Source organism: Ascaphus truei, chromosome 3 (genome assembly GCF_040206685.1).
Source record: "Ascaphus truei isolate aAscTru1 chromosome 3, aAscTru1.hap1, whole genome shotgun sequence".
In the NCBI taxonomy this organism is placed as follows: Eukaryota; Metazoa; Chordata; class Amphibia; order Anura; family Ascaphidae; genus Ascaphus; species Ascaphus truei.
In genome coordinates this window covers 151,871,474-151,895,473 of record NC_134485.1, presented here as the reverse complement: position 1 = coordinate 151,895,473, position 24,000 = coordinate 151,871,474, and the positions used below count along the sequence as shown (strand labels likewise).

The 24,000-nt window shown below is 44.8% G+C and overlaps 1 protein-coding gene across 1 annotated transcript in view; it reads right to left on the bottom strand.

The window, feature by feature from the left end:
* Window positions 1–24,000, bottom strand: part of CLTC (clathrin heavy chain) — a 305,075-nt gene that overhangs the window by 198,040 nt on the left and 83,035 nt on the right. Inside the window, exon 4 of the mRNA XM_075589655.1 lies at window positions 19,037–19,198. Within this exon, the coding sequence (XP_075445770.1) occupies window positions 19,037–19,198 (162 nt within the window). The remainder of the gene's footprint in view (window positions 1–19,036; window positions 19,199–24,000) is intronic.

The following is a 24,000-nucleotide window of genomic DNA, read 5'->3' as shown; positions in this document are numbered from 1 at the left end:
AATGCGCTCTATGCGAGTCCTCCAATTTCTTAATGGGAAGAAAGAAGATACCATATTTATCACCCAGAAAATAACTTTGAGGTAAAATTCTACAAACAAAAAAAACTTTCCATATTTTAATCCTTTATTTTTTTAGGGTATAGTGGCACTGTATGTTTTATTTCACTGCTGAGTCTTTTTTCCTCCTTTCATATGATCATCCTCTTCCAAAACGATGTTCCGTCAGCGTGCCAGAATATGCCCACATCCCCCCAGACATCTTGATAAACAAATTGAAGGACTCGCTAGAGCACATTGATACTGCGCATGCGCAAACAATTGGACAGACGGCAACGACGATGCAGGAGAAGAGAGGATCAGCCTCTACCAATGATGTCATCACTGCAGTGAGGAAGCCTCGGGAGATCTCGGGAGAACACGGGAACCACACCAGATGGAGGAGCTTGCTGATGACATCAGCGTGACCCTACATGGTAACCAGATGCAGAGGTTTCAGGATGACGTCACCGCGATCGGACAAGGAACCAGCGTGCGCATCACTTGGAGGACAACAGGATCAGCTGAAGATCCTCGTGGAATTGCAAGTATTTTTTGTTATTTAATTGGTGTGCAGCTTTACCTACTATTACTCGTACTTCCTGGTAAAACATTTTAATAAATCAATAAATAAAAATAACACTTCAATCCAAAGTAAAAACCGGGAGAGGTGCAAAGGGGAAGAATCAGTGATTCACAATATATCTTCTTACAGCCTAACTTTAGCGGAGCAAAGTGTCCTCAGCAAGGGATTATCATATGTTCCCACCCATTTACAGAAGTCATTTGACTGGGAGGTTGACATATTTAAGATCAACCGTCTGTTTTTACATCATCATGAAGGAGGAACGTCAAGCAATAACAAATCTGAAGCACAACAAGGAGATAATAATCCGGGCCGCCGCCAAGGGGGGCAGTGTGATGGTCATGTCATATGACTACTACAGGGGAGAAGTATAATCACAGCTCAATAACCAGGAGCACTACAAAAGACTTCTGTCAGACCCCACAATCAAATACAAAGAAGAAATTTACTCAATCATCCACATGGGGGTGAATAATAACTGGATTATTTATTTATTTTATTTATAAAATATTTTACCTGGAAGTAATACATTGAGAGTTACCTCTCGTTTTCAAGTATGTCCTGGGCACAGAGTTAAGACAAATAATACATGTTTACAAATTCAGTTACATAATGAGCAGGACATACATTATATACAAGACATTGCATGCACAGTTAAAGATAATTTATATTATGGGCGAATGAAACAGTTACAGACCAGATTAAAATGTGTGAAAGCCTTAGATTTGATAGAATTTAGACTGGTGGTGGATATAAGAGTCTCTGGTAGGTTGTTCCAGTTTTGGGATTAGTAAAGAGACGGCGACGTTTCTCAAAGGATCATCCAATCATGCCGGTTCTGTACACTCTTCCCAAGGTTCATAAATCATTGACTCGCCCACCGGGCAGACCAATAATCTCTGCAAGGGGTTCCCTGTGTCAGTCAATTTCACAGTTCATTGACTTCTATATGCAGCCCATAGTGATCCAGATGCCCTCCTACGTTCGAGATACAACAGACTTCATAGCCAAGTTCTCTAAATCCACTGTTGACCTAAGCTCTGCCATACTAGTAACCCTTGATGTCTCCAGTCTGTATACAAACATACCTCACCAGGAGGGAATGGATGCAATCAGACACAAATTTGGTGTTTTTTCCCTGGTCATGCAGGACCACCTCCAGAGTTCATTCTGCTATTGGTGGAGATTATCTTACACAAGAACTTTTTCCGGTTCGAACTTACTTTTATCGCCAACTGATGGGGACGGCTATGGGGTCTAAAATGGCCCCATCAGATGCAAACCTGTTTATGCATGAATACAGATCCATCTTCTCCATGACGCCCCGCACTCAGACTGTATCAAACTTTACACTCCCTACATAGATGACATCTTCATGGTGTGGGTTGGTGGTGAGGAACAACTGCTGAAATTTATCTCCCACATCAACAACATCCCTTCAACCATACGGTTCACGTATGCTTATAGCAAACAGGAGATAACCTCTCTGGATACCATGGTGTATAACAGGATAGCATGCTCTGCATATAACGTAACTTGTGGATGTCCGCTCACCAAATATTAGTAATAAATTAGATAATCAGTCAGAACACAGCCGGTGCATAGGAATGGTGTTACTGTACACAGAAACACAAACCAGGAGATCACAAAGTCTCCCAAAGATCCCTAATAGTTGCCCTCCATGGCTGCTGAAGTAAAGGGGGTTAAATACTCCCAGACACAATGTCTAATTGGCTCATAGTAGTACACAAAGTAACCGCTCCCGACACTGTGGGAGGACAGTTACCACTAAAAACCTTAATAGGTCAAAAATAATAAAATTTTATTAAACCATTTTGGACATTTAATTGTCCTTTCTAGGTTCTCCGGCTCCCCCGGGGGAGATTTAGTTTTGAGAGTATAGGTCTCGTCCTGCAACTAGTGAGCGCTCACTGATTCACTATACCCCATGTGAGGTTACCCACTGTAAAGTGCAATATATCCCTTTGTGGCTCTAATTGGCAGTTCTCTTCATTTGTTTGCCTTTCTTTGCTCCTGGATATGACGGGTTTTTTGTCAACCAACCAGGATTTTGGTCTATAGCAAACGGAAGCACATAACAGGTTTTCCATTAAGGAACAACCAGCTATAGATACTAGTCCCAAAGATAAACAGATTTTTCATTGATCTTGAAAGATTATACTGTACACGGGCCAAGATCTGGTGGGAAACAGCAAGCTTAGAAAATTATCTAAAGATGGAACTAGTACCAAGAGGCTTGAGGGTGAATCTACCCCCTTCCCACCATATCAGTGATGTAACATTTCTACAACAATGGGAGAAAACATTACTAAAATGCTCGGCTGATCTAATGCAACTTCTGGTTAACTATGAGACCAAAAGATTTGAGGTGATCAAATCTGAAATTGAGAAAAGGTTATCTGAGATTGAGACATGGAAAGAGGTTCCAAACGTTGATAAATATGAGCTGAAATTAAAGACACAGGTTGAAAACTTTATAGCAGGTGTTAAAGATAGGAAACATCGCAAGTATATACACAATAAATCTGATTTTGAAGAGAACCGCATTTTTAGATATAAAATCTATCAGCAAAGACAACAGAATAGGAACAAATCTCGTCCTGTGGCCCTTAACTCTTCTACAGAATGGGAAGGTTAAGCCAGTGATTTAGAACCAGAACAGAGTACAGGCATACCCCGCATTAACGTACGCAATGGGACCGGAGCATGTATGTAAAGTGAAAATGTACTTAAAGTGAAGCACTACCTTTTTCCACTTATCGATGCATGTACTGTACAGCAATTATCTTATATGTTCATAACTGATGTAAATAACGCATTTGTAACAGGCTCTATAGTCTCCCCGCTTGCGCACAGCTTCGGTACAGGTAGGGAGCCGTTATTGCTGTTCAGGACGTGCTGACAGGCGCATGCGTGAGCTGCCGTTTGCCTATTGGGCGATATGTACTTACTCGCGAGTGTACTTAAAGTGAGTGTACTTAAAGCGGGGTATGCCTGTACTGAACAGAGACCCACTGTAAATACACCAAGCACATCTACTAATACGGCTAGTTTTTTTAAGATTTGGAGGGGTCATCCTACATCAGCAGCACGTAGGAGGAAAACTAGGAGGGGATCAGGGAAACTATCTAAGAGACAGGAGGGTGTGGGGTTACAAGGAACACGAACACAGGAAGCCGAACAAAAACAAACCGAAACACAGGTTCTAAATTTATCATCAAAAGAACTAAACTTGGATCATCTTAGTGTGTTGTCCAAGGGACTGTCCTTTTGACCCACAAGTAAAATGAATATATTTGAAACAATTAAAGACCTAAACCTGTTCTCGAGGAAGCTACTCCTTCATAAATTCTTTGCTAGAAGACAACAGAGAAGTATACAGAATATCTCTCTGGAAGATCTAAGCCCCACTGATTTGGATAATTTGGATTTGCTTAGTGAACTTTTAGAGGAAGGTAGTAGACCCCCAGGGGAAGGCCCCTTTACGAATCTTAAAGCAAAATCCACCTTTACACCACCACACGAAGTGCACACGTATAAGTTTTTACTGAACCTGTTACACGGGACTTTGAGATGCTAAATAACACGACAAGTAAATTTAACTTGACTGTCAATGAGAACGCTGCACTCAGGGAACGGAGTACTGATGACACATTGGTTATAAAACCATCAGATAAAGGTGGCAATGTGATGGTGATGGATAAAACAATGTATGCGGCTGAGTGCCAAAGATTGCTGGCTGACCGGACATGCCATCGCGTACTTGAGGGTGATCCAACTCAAATATTTCAGAAAAAACTATTGGCAATACTAGAGGACGGTAAAAATAATAAAGTGATCTCAAAAGAGGAGTTTGATTTTCTCTATGTTAAGAAGCCCAGGGTAGAAACATGCTATCAGCTACCCAAGATACATAAGGGCAAACTTCTACCGTCAGGAAGGCCAATAGTTTCTGGCATTGGCAATTTGACATCTAATGCCAGCGTTTATGTTGACAGGTTGCAACATCCTTTTGTCAGCGCTTTACCATCATATCTGATGACACAAAGGACGTGTTGCTGAAATTAGAGGACGTAACTACTGACCCTAATACACTTCTGGTTGGGTTGGATGTTGAGGGGTTATATACGAGCATCCCCCACCCTGTTGAAATCAGGGCAGTAGCCCATTTTCTGAGATCAAGAGGCCAGGATTTGGCAGCGCACAACAAATTCATTCTTCAGCTATTGGACCTTATCCTAACTAAGAACTACTTTATGTTTAATAACAAGTATTACCATCATATCCAGGGCACCGCCATGGGGACCACATGTGCTCCCACCTATGCGAATTTATATCTCGGCTGGTGGGAGAAAACTGTGGTCTTCGGCGAGGCCCTGGAAGTATACACTGGCTACATAGAGTTATGGGTAAGGTTCATAGACGATATCCTTGTGCTATGGAAAGGAACCGTGGGATTATTGAATGAATTCGTTGATGCGCTAAATACCAACCTGCACAATCTAAAACTCAGTTTTGTTTCGAGTATATCGAGAATAGACTTCCTCGATATTACTGTAACCAAAGATCCTAATGGTAAACTCAAAACAACCATCTTTAGAAAAAGTAGAGCGACAAATAGCCTTTTGAGGGCTGATAGCCAGCATCCGAAACACGTGATCAAGGCCATACCTACGGGACAATATCTTCGCCTAAGGCGAAATTGTTCAACCCTGAGTGAGTATAACAAACAAGCCAAAGCAATGACAGATAGATTCATTGAACGTGGCCACTCAAGGGGTAATCTCAGGAAAGCATACAATAGAGCCGCCAGAACAACGCGGACACAACTTTGGGCCAACACGTCCTCAAAAAATTCTGTCAATGAATGTAAACCTATTCGATTTATAGGAACATTTAATGATCAATGGGGTACAATTTACCGTATCTTTAACCAACACTGGCACATCCTACTTGATGATGATCTAAAAAGGGTTTTACTACCTGCCCCTAAACTAACAAGTAGGAGAAGCCGCAACCTTAAAGACATTCTGGTGAAAAGTCACTACCAGGTAAAATCACATAAGACGTGGCTTGATCATAAACCAACAGGTTCATATGCCTGTGGTCGGTGTAGGGCCTGCAGATATGTGTCCAAAAGGACAGAATTTATGGATTCCACACAACAGACATTTAAGATCAAGGACTTTATAAACTGTGTCACAGAGGGCGTCATATCTGATTGTCTGCTCTTGTAGGAAACTATATGTCGGTAAAACCTTTAGCCAGTTAAAAAATAGGTTCCTTGAACATCTGGGATCTATCCGTAATGCCACAAATACACCAATGGCACGACATGTGGTTAGTGAACACAATGGAGAAGGTGAACAATTAGTCTTTATCGGTATTTAACATATACCCTGGGGCCCAAGGAAAGGTGATTGGGATAGGAAACTTTTACAGACAGAATGTAAATGGATTTACACACTCAAAACTCTTAGTCCCATGGGTCTGAATGAGGGTTACATCTACACTTCATTTTTATGAACCAAGGCCATACATCACATTACATCGTTGGTGCCTACCAAGGGGGATCCAGGTATATAGTGTAATCCTAGATGTCCGTTTTGGCGGACAGCCCAGGTTAGTTCATTCCTACACCTATATACTTACATTACTATTAATAGTGTGACATCTATCCTACCCTCCTCCACACTGGTTCCAGAGGGTATTGGTTGAAGTGTTGATGGCCCTCATTCACACACGTTTGTCCCATATCATGATTTACATGCAACCTATTAACAATCACTTAGTACTAGGGATAATACACTTGAGCATTGTGTGTTTGGGTTAGTGATCTCCCAGTATATGAGGGGAAGATATACACTCTTCTTCCTTCAATCTCCCCCGTGATTTATTATTAATTTATTTATGTATTTAATACCGTGCGCACATTTTGGCTGTATTTCATCTGACTTGGTGATTGAGTACACTAACGAGCCTCCCGATTCACGGGTATATATGACACTGGCTTTAGTCTAATTGCCACCTTCTACCTTGAGAAAGCCCTAGTCCCGAGCACGAAACGTACGTCGGGTATGACGTCATCACGTTGACATTGTGGAGGTCACGGGTGAGACTGTTCCGGTTTGCTGGGGGGCGGGTATGCTGTGATGGGTGGCGGGTGCTTGTAGCGCCGATGAGGTGTACACGCAGTAATGCTATTGAGACTACTACTACGAGCAGACGGGCCACAGCCACATAAGGTACAATTGTGTGTAGTTATATAGCATTGTGACTGTGACACACCGTACACCGGTGCATGGTGGCCAGCCTGTATTCACACACACTGATAATTGTGCGACAAGTAGGAGTGTGTGTGTTTGGCTTACATTATATCTTCCTAGCTGGATCTGAGATATATGCTATAGTAGCTAGATCCGCAGTGATATTGAGGCTGTGGGAGCACGCTCATATAGACTGCAGTATGTCTCACTAACAGCAATATATATTGTAAGATCTGATATTTCTCTACCTCATTGAATAAATGCCTATGCACCCACTATATACAGCTACCTATTATCTGTATACATAAGAGAGGAGGTTTTGCTAATAACCCTAAATTCACCTCTGCATCCTGATACAAACCCTATTTTGGGATATTCAGTATCTAAGTGGTTAATTGGAACAATAAAAGCAGATACCACATACCTACCTCCCTAGTGATTCACCCATATACTGAACGTTCTATCAACCACCACCAGGGACTGCCCATATATCAATTTGGGGATTATCCCTGGTTCCCTGCTGAGGTTACTTTTCCACCCTTTTTTTTACTGATTTTATTATGAGTTTGTGCCATTTTTTTGGTTTAATAAAATTTTATTATTTTTGACCTATTAAGGTTTTTAGTGGTAACTGTCCTCCTACAGTGTTGGGAGCGGTTACTTTGTGTACTACTATAAGCCAATTAGATATTGTGTCGGGGAGTATTTAACCCCCTTTACTTCAGCAGCCATGGAGTGCAACTATTAGGGATCTTTGGGAGTCTTTGTGATCTCCTGGTTTGTGTTTCTGCGTAACATGCTCTGCACAAGGATCTTCTGTAAACCTACGGCTAGGAATACACTCCTGGATGCTAGGAGCCACCATCCCATACCACTAAAGAAGGGGCTGCCATACTCCCAGCTACTTAGAGTCCGCAGGATCACAAGTAATCCTATGGAGGTGGAGGAGGCCCTTAACAGAATGGCAGATCGTCTTTGCGAAAGTGGATACGAGGAGGAAGAGATACTTGGTGCCCTAGCCAAAGCTAGAAAACCCACCAGAGAGGAGTTGTTGACGCCAGTGGACAGACCCAAAAAGGACATACAATTTAACATTGTGACTACTTAATTTCCCAAAACAAACTATTTTTAAACACTGACAAGACTAACAATGGTATTTGGGACCAAGACTAAATTTTTAAAGCTTCCAGCGACTGAGCTCCTGATTAGAACCAACGCTAACACCACCCTAACCCACGTCACTTGTTATAAATACCTGGGCACATGGTTTGACTCCCACTTAACATTCGGGATGCACATTGATACCCTGACAACCAAGACCTATGCCAAACTAGGGGTACTTTACAGGAACAAATCCTCCCTAAGTCTTGTGGTCAGAAAGCGTATCGCACAGCAGGTGCTAATGCCAATTATTGACTATTGAGACATAGTATATGGCTCGGCACCTCAAACCCACCTTAGCAAACTTGACACCCTCTACAACTCAATTTGTCGTTTTGTTCTCCAATGCAACTATAACACACATCACTGTGAAATGCTCAAAGAACTAGATTGGTCATCACTAGAGTCTAGGCGCAAAGTTCACCTTTCCTGTCTTGCCTTCAAATTCTTTATGGACAAGCTACCCAGCTACCTGAACAAGTTCCTCAACCCTACCACATGCAGCACCTATCATCTGAGACCAGACTCCAAAAAACTGTTCATGGTCCCAAGGCTCAATAAAGTATCCGGACGTTCCTCCTACTCTTACAGTGCACCCCAAAACTGGAACAACCTACCAGAGACTCTCGCATCCACCACCAGTTTAAGTTCATTCAAATCTAAGGCTGTCACACATTTTAATCTGGTCTGTAACTGTTTCATACACCCATAATATATATTATCTTTAACTGTGCATGCAATGTCTTGTATATAATGTATAAGCAAGGAAATGGAAGCAGGCACACGGTCTTTCTGAGGGTGCAATTTATTGTGCCACCAAAAGGTCCAACGTTTCGGCAAAAATTGCCTTTATTAAGGAGAGGGCCTTGATAAAGGCAATTTTTGCCGAAACGTTGGACCTTTTGGTGGCACAATAAATTGCACCCTCAGAAAGACCGTGTGCCTGCTTCCATTTCCTTGCTGATTACCTTTGGGATGTCTGGACCTCCCTGGACACAGTGCACCGGCAGATAAGTACCCCCCTCCAGGACCTATTAGCGGTGTGCATGTACTTCTATATATGATTGTATATAATGTATACCCCGTTCATTTATGTAACTATATAAGTAACCATGTATTATTTGTCTTAACTCTGTGCCCAGGACATACTTGAAAACGAGAGGTAACTCTCAATGTATTACTTCCTGGTAAAATATTTGATAAATAAATACACTTAAAGCACTGCGTCCAAGTTAATCAAGGACAGTGTGACCAGCAATTGGCACATCCTGGCCAACGACAAAAAGATTGGCCAGCATTTCTCCAATCTTCCCCTCTTTTGCTACAAGAGGGGTCAGAGTGTGGGAGATCTACTTACACAGTCTGATCCTACAGACAAGCATGCGGCTAAATCATTGTGGTTGAAGAAAACAGTGGGTGTATTCAAATGTCATGGCTGTGTCAACTGCCAATACATGATTGTGGGCAAAACCTTTGCTCACCTGCACAATGGTAATTCCATTAAAATCTTGGACTTCCTCAATTGTGAGTCTAAATTTGTGGTATACATTATCAAGTGCCCCTGTGGATTAGTCTATGTGGGCAAAACCACTAGAATGTTAAATGAGAGTATTGCCATGCACAGATCAGAGAAAAAAAGGGTGATGTAGATTAGCGCTAATGATGAAGTAATCAATAAACTCTAAATAAGAGCAACCCCCATGGGGTCTGAGGCAGCCTGGTGGGACACTGATAGTACAATCAGATATTAACCAGAGACAAAAAGAAAGAGATACCGGCGCCTAATAAGTCCAATTAGGTGTTAGTCCTGGATATCCAGATGGGATAGATCAAGTCCCAATGATGACAACTTGTAATCAAGTGTTGATCAGATGTAAATTCCTCCGTATAGTGTGGAACATGAAATGAAAAGAACACAGAATTTAGTGCAACACAGCTAACAAAAAATCTTCACAGACAGACTCACAAACCGGCACAGACAAGACACACAAACGCAAAGCTGAAAATAAAAAATTGTTTAATACAAGTATAAAATAATAAAATGTGGAACGATGAGACACTGATGGAGCCAGTCCGGTGGAATAAAACTGAAAAGCTACTCACAGGACGGCTCTAGAACACAAGCAATGAGCGCCGAATAGGCGGATGTAATCTGTCCTCCCTGGGCTGAGAAGTTGAAGTAACCACAACGTTCCTCCATGCACCGTGCTCCTCGAAACCGGAAGTGACGTCACCGGATACCAGGTACCGGATGCTCCGTCACAGGTAGGCGGGACTCTCGGCGGGATTTTCGAGCGGAGGTTCTTCTTAATTCAGCTCCAGAGGATCAGCACTCAGCACTCAGTTCTCTTAATGTCAAATCGTCCAGCAGTAATGAAAAAACCTTACGCGTTTCGTGCGCTTGTATTAAACAATTTTTTATTTTCAGCTTTGCGTTTGTGTGTCTTGTCTGTGCTGGTTTGTGAGTCTATGTCTGTGAAGATTTTTTGTTAGCTGTGTTGCACTAAATTCTGTGTTCTTTTCATTTCATGTTCCACACTATACGGAGGAATTTATATCTGATCAACCCTTGATTACAAGCTGTCATCATTGGGACTTGAACTATTCCATCTGGATATCCAGGACTAACACCTAATTGGACTTATTAGGCGCCGGTATCTCTTTCTTTTTGGCCATGCACAGATCAACCATCAAAAAAGCTCTCCTTGGCACAGATGTGGGTGATGATTTGAAACACCTTCCACTCGCTAGGCATTTCAAAGAGAAAAAACACAGCCTTGCGACATTCAGGTGTATGCCTATGTTACAAGCACTTATCCCCAGTCGTGGAGCCGACAGAAAAACTCCTACTGCAATTAGAAGCGAAAACTACATATAATTTGGGGACCATGTCACCAAGGGGGCTGAATGAGGACCTTCATTTGTGTTGCCATCTGTGATTGCCCACATGGATTTGCCTTATGGACTTTTGACTTGTGCCCCACCAGTGTTCCTTGTTTATTCGATTATGTTTGGTTCTTTATTCATGGTTCCTGTGTGCCTGGTGTGGGCCCTGATTGACTTTGTGTTCACACATGCTCCTCTGTCCATGTTGCCTCTCGTTTTTACAGAGTTCAGCCCCTCTCCCTCTACCCCATTGTGTTACTTTTTATTCACTATGTGCACACTACACTGCACCTCACTGGTGGCCAATATATTATGCAGGCTGTGCTTGTGGATGTCTTTCAGCAGGTACTGCTTCCAGCACATGGACTGTGCTGCATGCATAGTATTGGGGGTTGCCCTGACAACGGACGACTCAGCGCTTGATTAGCTGTTGCTTCCCACAGCTGATGCACGCTCCAGAACATGGACCTCAGACAGCTGATCCAAGATGACCAACGGCAGAGTTTTGCAGACACTGCAGGGAGCACCTGTATTGTGCTGTGTGCTGCTTGTGGAGTAGTGGTGGTTGCCTAGGCAACGAATGACTCAGAACTTAATTAGCTGTCACATTCCACAGCTGTTGCACACTCCAGAGCATGGACTGCAGAGACAGCTGATCCAAGATGGCCGACGCCAGTGCTTTGGAAAGTAGGAGGGACATCAGATGGCTCCAATTAAAATTGTGATTGATTTCAGGTGATGGGTGCACAGGATTTAGGGTATTTAGTCACGGTAAGGCTTAGGCTTCACTGCTCACCCCCAGGAAGAACATCCCTCTGGGGATCGAAACGTCGGATTTGTGTGTCTGTTTCAATACATTATTATGCTGACTTACCTCTGAGTGCTGTCTCTCTTTGCTGTTCTGCTGCCCTGCTGGATGGTAACATACTCTTTACATTATTTATGGGACTAGCACCGGCCTTTCTAGATATCTACATTGGAGTGCTTGCTGCCACACACACACACACACACACACACACACACACACACACATATATATATATATATATATATATAATATAGTGCTTTGGGGAGCATAACAAGATTGTTATCAAATTTCTTATGTTCATCCTGACCAAGAACTATTTCTTGTTTGACAGGAAAATCTACTACGAGACCCAGGGTACAGCGATGGGGACAACATGTGCCCCATCATATGCAAACTTGTACCTGGGCTGGTGGGAGGCGGAAATGGTTTTCACCGAAGCCCTAGAGCACAACAACAATATTACCCTCTGGGTGAGATACATCGACGATGTGCTGTTGATTTGGGGTGGAGATTGTGTATCTCTGGAAGATTTTATCAAAATGTTGAAAACCAACGATATAAGTCTCAAACTCACTTATCAGTCCAACATTAACGAGATAAACCTCCTAGACTTCAATATAATAAGAGACCCAGACACTGAACTAAACACAATGATTCATAGGAAATCCACTGCTACAAACACCTTCCGCCAGGCCGAAAGCCAGCATCCACACAATCTCATTCGAGGTATCCCAGTGGGACAGTTTCTCAAACTCAAGAGAAACTGTTCCACCAAGGAGGCATTTGAGGATCAGGCAAACTTTATGGCTAAAAGGTTTGCACAAAGAAGATACCCCAATAGAATGATTAAAAGAGTATACAGGAGGGCCAGAGATACACCCAGACAGCAGCTCCTCAAAGAAAAAAGACAAAATGAGGGACCTAAGATAACAAGATGTATTGGCACTTACAATCAGGAGTGGGAACAAATTCCGAAGATCTTTAACAAACACTGGCATGTCCTCCTGGCCGATAAAGATATTCAGGAAATACTGACTCCTTACCCTTCAATTACAGGAAGACGACCAAGAAATCTTACGGATATACTTACCCAAAGTCATTTAGAAAAACACCATAAACCAACATGGCTACCGGCAAAACCTAACGGAAATTTTAGGTGTTCTAAATGCAAGGCCTGTGAATATATGAAAACATCAAAAACCTTTAAAAACTGGGATAATAGCAACAATTTCACAGTGCTCAATTTCATAAACTGCCAGACGAGTGGGGTCATTTACCTCATTGAGTATGCTGCCAAAAATATGTTGGTAAAACCAAAAGACCTCTAAAGAGGAGTGTCACGATGGACACAACTATCAACACATTTATATTTTGGGTTTAGATTGAGCATAGAAGTTGAGGAAAATAAATTGTCATTTATTTCCTTGATAGACAGACACACGACAACCTTAGAATACACTTAATAAAAACACTTACTGAACAGAGAGCAGGATAGAATGTACAGAAATAAAACAAAGCCCCAGAATATTGTCTCTTTAACATGAAGTCCTGTTGCGAGGGGCGCACGCTGTAAATTCAATATCTCTGTGAAAATGGCAAAGTTTGTTCTGGTCCGTTGGGGTTCGTTAGATAACCCCCAGCACTAACAAAATCCTGAAGCAGAGTTCTGTACTTGGTTCCGATGGAAAGATTTAGTTGCATTCTGAATTCGCTGGTGCCGCTCTTATCCGCTATTAGAAGCGTGATGGAAGTCCGCTCACATGGTTAAATGAAAAACGAAAGACAACGGGGATAGCTTGGGCAGCATGCATATGAGAGCCCATCTCCCTCGTGGGAATTTTTTCATTCCCCAATCCCTTACTTGCCCACAGTTTGGAGATTGGGCAGTCTAGGGATTTCCTGTTGCTACAGCGCCTGTGCGACATTGCTACCTGGCCTGCTTAGCATATGTGTACAGCCCTTCCTGGCTGGGGAGGGAAACTCAGAGTGTGAGCTAGCCCAGATGGCTAACAGAATTTCCTATTTAGCAACCATCCTGGCTAATTTACACATCCTAACTCTGGGGCTTTCATATGCAACACTTCCCTAGACTCACAGGCATTGGCCCAGCATGTGATCTTTGAAGCTTGCATAGGAAAGTGACCCAGTTCATAGGTGTCAAAACATTTGTTTCTTGTGTGCATTTTAATGACAGCAGAAAAAACGTCATCCTGCTTGTCCTTTAAAAACCTGCAGCAAAAGTACACTTTATTGAAAATACATGTTCCCCTTATCTCACAATCATATTTTTCATATGTGTGTGCTTGGGATGTTACTCTGGGATTGCACACCAAATTTCAGGGGTTTAACCCTTTCCGTTCCCGAGTTATGGCTTCTTCTTGAACTGGCAATGCTGGTGTATGGGATTCTCACATCAATTGACTTGCGGTTACGGCTTTCTCACATCAATTGACAGAGTTCCCACGCCAATTGCGAATTGCCTTTCAAGGCGCGCCATTAACCAGAACGTTGATACATTGTATCCGAGTACCACTTGAGATTGTAAACCGCAAACCTTTGATTCAATTGACTCAGCGGTTATGTCTTCCAGTCTCAGTAATGGATACTTATACGTGGCAATGGAACAAAGAGACCGCGCCACGCTTATCCACTTAACTTGTGGTTTAGCGTTCGCAGCGGCATCTTGTGTCCAAAGCCAGTAACGTCAGTGTACTGGGTTATACACTAATGCAGGCACATACACGCCTGCAAAATGGGGACAACAAGGGACAGAGGGAAAAATAATACATGTACAGTGCATGGAAAATTAACTCCTTCATCCCCAATGCGAAATAGGGGTAACCAGCCGAGCACATTGCCTTTATTAATGCGCTGATTACCCACAATTTCGTTACAAGGAGAATCTTGGAACATCTAGGAGTGTTACGGAATGAGGCAGACACGCCAGTAGCCCGACACGTCCATAATGTGCACAACGGTTATTCCAAAGTTCTCAAATCTATGGGAATCGACCAACTGAATCCAAGTCCAAGAGGTGGTGACTGGGATCTGTAATTGCTTAGGAGGGAGTCTAGATGGATCTTTAACCTAGACACACTCACACCTAATGGACTGAATGAGGGTTTTGTATATTCCCCATTCATCTGACCCATATTACCCATGGTTACCATATATACCAACAGGGAGAGTACACTGGAAATATTTAGGTTATTAGATCTGCCTCAGTCAATTAGGGACTATATGGCTATATTTTTCATCTGGCCTATACATAGGGTAGCACATATCTCATAGGAACTTATCCTTTCCTATCTAGTACATCCTTGCATTGAGGTACTGCAAGGTTAGTGTGATATACGATTTATACAATCTACTAGTATACAGCTGAACCCTGTTATAACGTGGTCCTCGGGGGCCACCCGATCAGACCGCGTTATAACAGAGTCACGCTAAACAAAATAAAAAAAATGGCCACCGCAATCAAGGACTCCGTGCCCGTCGGAGGGGGAGAGCTGGGATAACTCGCCCGGTGTCGCTGTGGCAGCCCCCCCACAGCAGCACTTACCCGGCATCTGCAGCAGCTGAGCTGTGAGTCTGCAGGGGTGGGAGGGGGGAGAGCTGGGATAACTCATCCAGCGTCGCTGTGACAGCCCCCCCCCCCCCCCCCCCCCCCACAGCAGCACTTACCCAGCATCTGCAGAAGCTGATCTGTGCAGAGAAAAGCTGTGAGTCTGCAGGTGTGGGGGAGGGGGGGGGGAAAGAGCTCACACAGCATTTGCTGGGATGTCAGGCCAGGGACCAGCTCCCTTCTATCCTCCCCCACAGTGGTGGTACAGGGAGGGAGGGGTGTGTGTGTGTAAGTTTGGCCAAAAAAAAAAAAAAGAAATTTACATACGGGAGCCACGTTAATACTGCGTTATAAGCAGATTAATGTTATAGCGAATCGCGCTGTAACGGGGTTGAGCTGTACTATTTAGTGTCATTACAGACACCAGAGGGGGTGAAGATATTTAATATACTGGCTAGTATATATGCCATTGCTACCCTAGGGCACTATGGCTATATAAGTAATAAGGCTAATGTATACTATAGCACATATTCCATGAGTACCACTACTCCCCCAATTACATCTTGACTCACATTGGGTTCATGCAAGGTCTGTAAAACAATAGTCACACACTAGACAACCAAATAAACCTCATTTTATGGGGAAAGATATATTATTTGCTGTATCATTACACCTAATGTTGACCTTGCTGGCTCAAAAACACTGTGAGCAGCACATACTTACCTTCATGGATAAAAAGTGTTTACCACTTAGTATTGTGTTTTTTATACATACTCACCCCACTATGATAGAAAGGATCTTAACGTTTTCTGTATTTGACTAAAACTACTATACAGAAGTCATTTTAGAAAGTAGTTACACTGTCAATCCTTATGGTTTTGTCCTGTTTTAAAGTCTGGCACTCTGCATGTCTGTTTATCAAACCAGGTCCCGGAAGGGGTTAACCTTCAAGGATCATGGAGTTTAGGGTATTTTAGGCACTTCAGGTCAGGTACACGCCCCTTACCTGTACTGACACTAGCCTTGAGAAAGCGTGCAAGCACGCGTGAAACAGTCGTCGTCAAACGTTTTTAATCTATCACTCAGTCTGTAGGATGGGATGCTTCGTATTCTGGTCTCACTAAGGGACACAGACTAGATATATAGATATATATTCACCTTTGAGGACATATTCCGCCTGATGGGTTCGGTATTCTATTTACTAGGGGGATCGAAGTCAGAGGGCTGCAACAGTGGACGTTAGCCCCTGTTAATACTATACATACGCTTCTGGGTTTTCGCTTCAGCTGTGTATACCAGAACGATTACTGGGGTAAGCGGTGCAGATACATTGCATCTCAAACAAGTATTTGAGCTCGTTAAAGGTTCCATGTAGTTTACAGCCAGGGAGTTCAGAGGGCTGTAATTGTGTGTGATAGTCAAAGCAAATACCACATACCTGCTAGGTTCTTGCTGTATATATCTGAATGGGTGACTGTGATTAGTTGTACCGATTGATAAACTGTCTTTAATACTTACCAAACAGTCTGGATATTGTTCCTTAAAGGTTACAGACCCATGCACCAATATTGATCTACCCAATCTGGTTACTTTATAAAGGGACACCGTTACTGACATTAATTTTTAAGTCAGTCCTATACCATAGAACGAACACACACACACACACACACACACACACACACACACACACACACACACCAGTTTACTTGAAAGTGTGGTAAACAGTCACTTTAGGCTTGTACTGTAGACTATTCAATCTCCTAATATTTAGGAAGTTTGTGTCACTGTAAGTATATGACTTCCAATTAAGACAATTAGGCATAGAGGTTAGCACTATTCAAAACATTTGTTTTGTATTTACAGCCTAGTATCCTTCTAACGCTATTTAACCCTACATACAGCCCACTTTATAGTGCCCTGATCAGTCATTTATGGGCTAGTATACATTTACTGAGTTAGAGTGTATCAGGGATTGAGAACCCCATATGCACCCTTTTAAAACATGTTTGGTTATATGGTTAACAGACCACAGTATACACATACTGGGGCTTAACCATCAACTCTTAATTGAGTGCAGTACAGGTATACATTATAATAGTTGAAAATAAGTTTGTTGTGTACCTATAGGATTACATAGGAATAGACATCAGGTGATTTAGTCACAGTTTAACTGCTAAAAGCACCTTTTTACTAAGGTGTCAGCACATTATTCTATCCATGCTAACTATACCATGGACCCATTCTATGGAAGTTCATAGCATTTAGTAATTTACTGCTTCACTGACACAATACTGACCATATGTTGTTTGTCATATATACCCTTTTATTTTAAAGTATAATACTAAAAAAAGAATATTTTTCAATAGAATTACTTTACTTATGGATACTAGAGTGCTCTTACAATGCCAGGTTCTTTTTCTCTAGTTCCTACATTACCATTTCCTGGGACAAGCACTGTATGCACTACTACAGCTGAGCAGTCGTATTTTCCCTTCCCCATCCACTTCCTTTTTTCCCCAGCCCCTTGGGTTACAACAGTACACTGCGTAACACTGCACAACAGTAAACACCACTATACTACAGTACAACTTTTCTCCTCAGCACTACAAACAGGATCCTGCTCAGCACTATGGGAGCTGCGCTGGGGCTGGCAGCAACGTCATTCCGCCAGATACTGTACTTACTGTATGTTGAGTGGCAGGTGCTCCTCAGCTCATCTTCCCCTCACCACCTCCTGCTGCGTTCACACTTGTCGGCAAGGGGGAGTGGTAGAAGCACCGACTGGGGGGTGGGGGAAATGGGAGAGGCAGCCGGCACCTCTACCGCCACACCGCCCAGCTGATCGCGGGTCGCGCACATGGAGAGAAGGGGGGGGGGGGAGAGAGAAAATGGGAGATGCAGTCGGCGGTAAAAAGGCACTTCTACCGCCGGACAGCTGTTAGTCGTGCGGGAGGGTGTTCAATGGGAGAGGCAGCCCAGCTGCCCCGCCAGACAGTGGGGGGAGGGGGGGCACTTCAAGACAGCAAGGGGAGTCGTGGGGGGGGGGGGGGGGGAATGGCTCAGTATAGTAATGCGCTGCAGTTATTACCACAATATAAAACCCCACGCGTTTCGTTCCAACTGTGGGAAAAGCCTCAGGGGTAATGATTAACCGAGATAGTTCCCGCAGTTGGAATGAGACGCAGATTGTATCTGCTACATTGTAAGTAGCCACTTATCATTTGCACATAAACTTTTATCCAAACAGTACTTAACTATATTGGTTCTCTTCTGTTATTCACATGATCGGTCTTTACTATCGAGGACAACCATGATAGTTTATACATACATTGTTGTTTACCAATAGTCTACATTGTTTGCTCCGTATTTCAAATTGTCTGTTTTGTATCTTATGTTGGTCTTTGTGTGAGACCTGAGACATTGTGGCAGCACTTTGGGACATATACTGTATTGCTTATAACTTAACATCTTTGCACCTTAACCCTTCTGTATGTATATAATTTTTGTCCCACCTACATGAATTCACTTTAACACTCTCTGGGAGCACCAACCAAGACACCATTTAGATTAAACGAATACTCATAGGACAAATTCCACTAGGCAACTAAAGAATAACACTGCCCCTGAAAACAAACATAAATTTGGGGTGATCATGAAATATGTAGCTCATTTAATTGGGGGTGACATTTGATTTCAATTAATCTTACCTTGCCACCAGCTTGTCCTCTTACTGCAAAGCAAAACAGGGTAGATTCTTCTGCATTTCCTTCCATCTTGAATTGAGCAAAACTAGCTGCATGCCCCTCAATGGGTTGCGACACCTTCCTATCCACCGAGTACAGCTGCATGGCTCCAACAACACGATTTTGCTTGAGAAAGTAATGAGGCATGGGTGAAACAATTGGAAGAAGCAGCTCAACCTAGTAGCTCCCAATAACATTATTTTTTTTAATAAAATTGTACTGTAATTGGCTGAATTAGAGAGTTATCACCCTTAAAGTAACTACGTTACTTGTTTCTATCTTATGAAAAAGGAAGAATCTGCTCTCGTCAGGGACACTGAAACCAACTACTTTGTCTGTTCGGCTAATTGTCGTGCAAAATAACAACCCTAGCAATTTTGCAGGCTAGGAAAGGCAGCAATGTTATGACTAAATGTATTTTAGTGATAAGATCATTTGTCAAACCATTTGTTACCATGGTAATGGTACAAGTTAAAAACTTATTTTAAAATACATCTGATTTTTGTCTTTATAATGTGTCAAATCAGCCACATTTAACTTGCCACGGTTCACGTAAATAAATAAATAAATGACATTGTGGCTTCCTACAGGCCTGCATGATGCGGAAGTTTTAAAAGACAAGAAGTACTGGTGCTACTTCTACTAGTAGCTGTTTCGGGAACCGGGCGAGTCTAAAAGTCGAAAAGAGTGCTGCAGGGACTTACTGATTCTCATTCTAGTAAACCAGAAAGGGAGGGGGGACTCCTGCACTAAGGTAAGCTTGCTTGTAATATACAGAAATAAATAGGAGAGAATCATCATCAACTATAAGATCAAGGTCATTGCATTAGTATCGAATTGACACCCAAATGTTTTGAATTAGATTAAAAGATTAAAGAATACTTCTCACATATTATTCCAAAAGGTCGCAAACACAGATTTAGAGAAAAGCATCTCTTCTACAAGAAGATAGTAAATAAAAATATCGTCTTTCCCCATTATCGCACACACTGAAGCCAGGGATAAGGGGGGGAGGGGGAGATCTCGATCTCTTTCTCGATTTTATATATATATATATATATATATATATATATATATATATATATATATATATATACACAGTGTTCGACAAACCTATACATTTGCTCGCCCCGGGCGAGTGGAGTGGCGAGCAACTATTGGCCCAAGCATGTGGCGAGTAGATTTTTTGGTGATTTGTCAACCACTATATATATATATCAGTACCGTGTTAGCCGAGCTTCAATAATCAAAAAATAAATAGATGATACCGTTCTGTGGCTAACGAAATGCTTTTATTTGTGCGAGCTTTCGAGATACACTGATCTCTTCTTCCGGCGATGCTACAATGAATGAAGCAAAAGGTAAACTTAAAAACAGTGTCTCTTGGAATGTTATCTGTGCTGTTCCTTCCCCCGGTGTGGATGTGTTTTATGGCTGGAGGTGTCAAAGGGTAACTGAAAGCAAGTGAAGAAAGAGTGTGTATGTGTATCAGTGTGAATAAAAATGAATGGAGAGCCCACAGTATATACAGTGCTTTACACAAGGTGTGTGTGGAGTAGGTGAGACAGGGCAGGGGCTAAACAAGAGAATGAACCTGCATCGCCACAGCATCACACGCGGTACAAGAGACAGTCCTGTTGGCGAACATTTCTCTGACTCTGGCCATAAGATGAACGATCTGAGGGTTGCCATACTCAAAGGTAATCTTAAAACCCCGAAAGAGAGACGGTTGCATGAATACAAATTTATGCAACTGTTCGGGACACTTAGCAGTGGCCTAAACAGAGATCGAAATTTTATGAGTCATTACTGACAGTAGTGAACTCTCGTCCCATGAGCGCTAAAGGCCATGTCTGTACATACTGTGCTATATGTATGCACACACAGCTGTCTCTCACACATACCAATACTCCTTGTTTTTCCATCCCTATACACCAATAGGGACCACTAAGTATCCACACACACTTTTAGTTGTGCTACTAACTCTCACATTTCCATACCCACCCACACCATTTATATCCAGTCCCACTCCACACACACCTTGTGTAAAGCACTGTATATACTGTGGGCTCTCCATTTATTTTTATTCACACTGATACACATACACACTCTTTCTTCACTTGCTTTCAGTTACCCTTTGACACCTCCAGCCATAAAACACATCCACACCGGGGGAAGGAACAGCACAGATAACATTCCAAGAGACACTGTTTTTAAGTATACCTTTTGCTTCATTCATTGTAACATCGCCGGAAGAAGAGATCAGTGTATCTCGAAAGCTCGCACAAACTCCGGGCGAGTAAATATTGGCCCAAGCAGCACACGTGTTTGTTTTTGTAAATTTCCCTGCTCGCGCTGAAATTTTCCCTGCTCGCGCTGAAAAAAAACTAAAAAAAAAAAACCTCCCCCTACCCGACAGCTCATTGGAGCGCGCTCCCAGGTTTTGCGGCCGCGCGGCCAGGCTCTATATGAGCCCGCCCCCAACGAGCGGCCATTCTTTCTGGCCGGAGATCTGTTGGAAAGTACTCCATCTTGCGGCCCCTCTGCTCCTTCCCTACAAGCCCCCCTACTCCCCGCTTCCCGCGCGGGGCAGGAGATGGTAGTGGGGGTGTTCCCCCCTTCTCTCCCTGTCCCGGCTTCCCGCGCGGGGCAGGTGTTCCCCCCTTCTCTCCCTGGTCCCAGCTTGTAGTGGGAGTGTTCCCCCCTTCTCTCCCTGTCTCCGCTTACCCCGACTTCCCGCCGATCCCCGCGTGGGGCAGGAGATGGTAGTGGGGGTGTCCCCCCTTCTCTCCCTGTCCCGGCTTCCCGTCGATCCCCGCGCGGGGCAGAAGATGGTAGTGGGGGTGTTCCCCCCTTCCCGTGCGAGGCAGGTGTTCCCCCCTTCTCTCCCTGGTCCCAGCTAGTAGTGGGGGTATTCCCCCCTTCTCTCCCTGTCCCGGCTTCCCGCGCGGGGCAGGAGATGGTAGTGGGGGTGTTCCCCCCTTCTCCCGACTTCCCGCCGATCCCCGCGCCGGGCTGGAGATGGTCATGGGGGGGGGGGGCGAGCGGGGCAGTGGTGGTGCTCGATCGCGCGGCCTTTCATCTTCTTCCCCCTGTCGAGTGTGTGTGTGTGTGTGCGCGTATGCATGGGTCAGTCATCCACCCACGTCAGTCAGTCACCCAGCCACGTCAGTCAGTCAGTCACCCAGCCACGTCAGTCAGTCAGTCACCCAGCCACGTCAGTCAGTCAGTCACCCAGCCACGTCAGTCAGTCAGTCACCCACCCACGTCAGTCAGTCAGTCACCCACCCACGTCAGTCAGTCAGTCACCCACGTCAGTCAGTCACCCACCCACCCACGTCAGTCAGTCACCCACCCACCCACGTCAGTCAGTCACCCAGCCACGTCAATCAGTCACCCACCCACGTCAGTCACCCACCCACCCACGTCAGTCACCCACCCACCCACGTCAGTCACCCACCCCAGTCAGTCACCCACCCCAGTCAGTCACCCACCCCAGTCAGTCACCCACCCCAATCAGTCAGTCACCCACATCAGTCAGTCACCCACATCAGTCAGTCACCCACATCAGTCAGTCACCCACATCAGTCAGTCACCCACATCAGTCAGTCACCCACATCAGTCAATCACCCACATCAGTCAGTCACCCACATCAGTCAGTCACCCACATCAGTCAGTCACCCACCCCAGTCAGTCAGTCACCAACCCACGTCAGCCAGTCAGTCACCAACCCACGTCAGTCAGTCACCAACCCACGTCAGTCAAGTCAGCCACCCACCCCAGTCAGTCCGTCAGCCACCCACCCCAGTCAGTCCGTCAGCCACCCACCCCAGTCAGTCCGTCAGCCACCCACCCCAGTCAGTCCGTCAGCCACCCACCCCAGTCAGTCCGTCAGCCACCCACCCCAGTCAGTCCGTCAGCCACCCACCCCAGTCAGTCCGTCAGCCACCCACCCCAGTCAGTCCGTCAGCCACCCACCCCAGTCAGTCCGTCAGCCACCCACCCCAGTCAGTCCGTCAGCCACCCACCCCAGTCAGTCCGTCAGCCACCCACCCACGTCAGTCCGTCAGCCACCCACCCACGTCAGTCCGTCACCCACCCACGTCAGTCAGTCACCCACCCACCCACGTCGGTCACTCACCCACTCACGTCGGTCACCCACCCACCCACGTCGGTCACCCACCCACCCACGTCAGTCACCCACCCACCCACCCACGTCAGTCAGTCACCCACGTCAGCCAGTCACCCACCCACGTCAGTCAGACAGCCACCCCAGTCAGTCAGTCACCCATATCAGTCAGTCAGTCACCCAACCACCCACATTAGTCAGTCACCTACCCACCCCAGTCCGTCATTCACCCACGTCACTCAGTCACCCACCCACCCATGTCAGTCAGTCACCCCAGTAAGTCACCCCCCCACCCCAGTCAGTCACCCCGCCACCCCAGTCAGTCACCCCCCCAGTCAGTCGGTCACCCACCCACGTCAGTCAGTCAGTCACCCACCCACGTCAGTCAGTCACCCATCCACGTCAGTCAGTCACCCACCCCCCCAGTCACCCACCCACCCACGTCAGTCAGTCACCCACGTCAGTCAGTGACCCACCCACCCAGTCACCCCCCCCCAGCCAGTCACCCACCCAACCCCCCCAGTCAGTCAGTCACTCTCCCCCACACTCTCCCTCTCCCCCACACTCTCCCTCACCCTCTCCCCCACCCTCTCCCCCACCCTCTCCCCCACCCCCACCCTCACCCTCTCCCCCACCCTCACCCTCTCCCCCACACTCACCCTCTCCCCCACACTCACCCTCTCCCCCACACTCACCCTCTCCCCCACACTCACCCTCTCCCCCACACTCACCCTCTCCCCCACACTCACCCTCTCCCCCACACTCACCCTCTCCCCCACACTCACCCTCTCCCCCACAC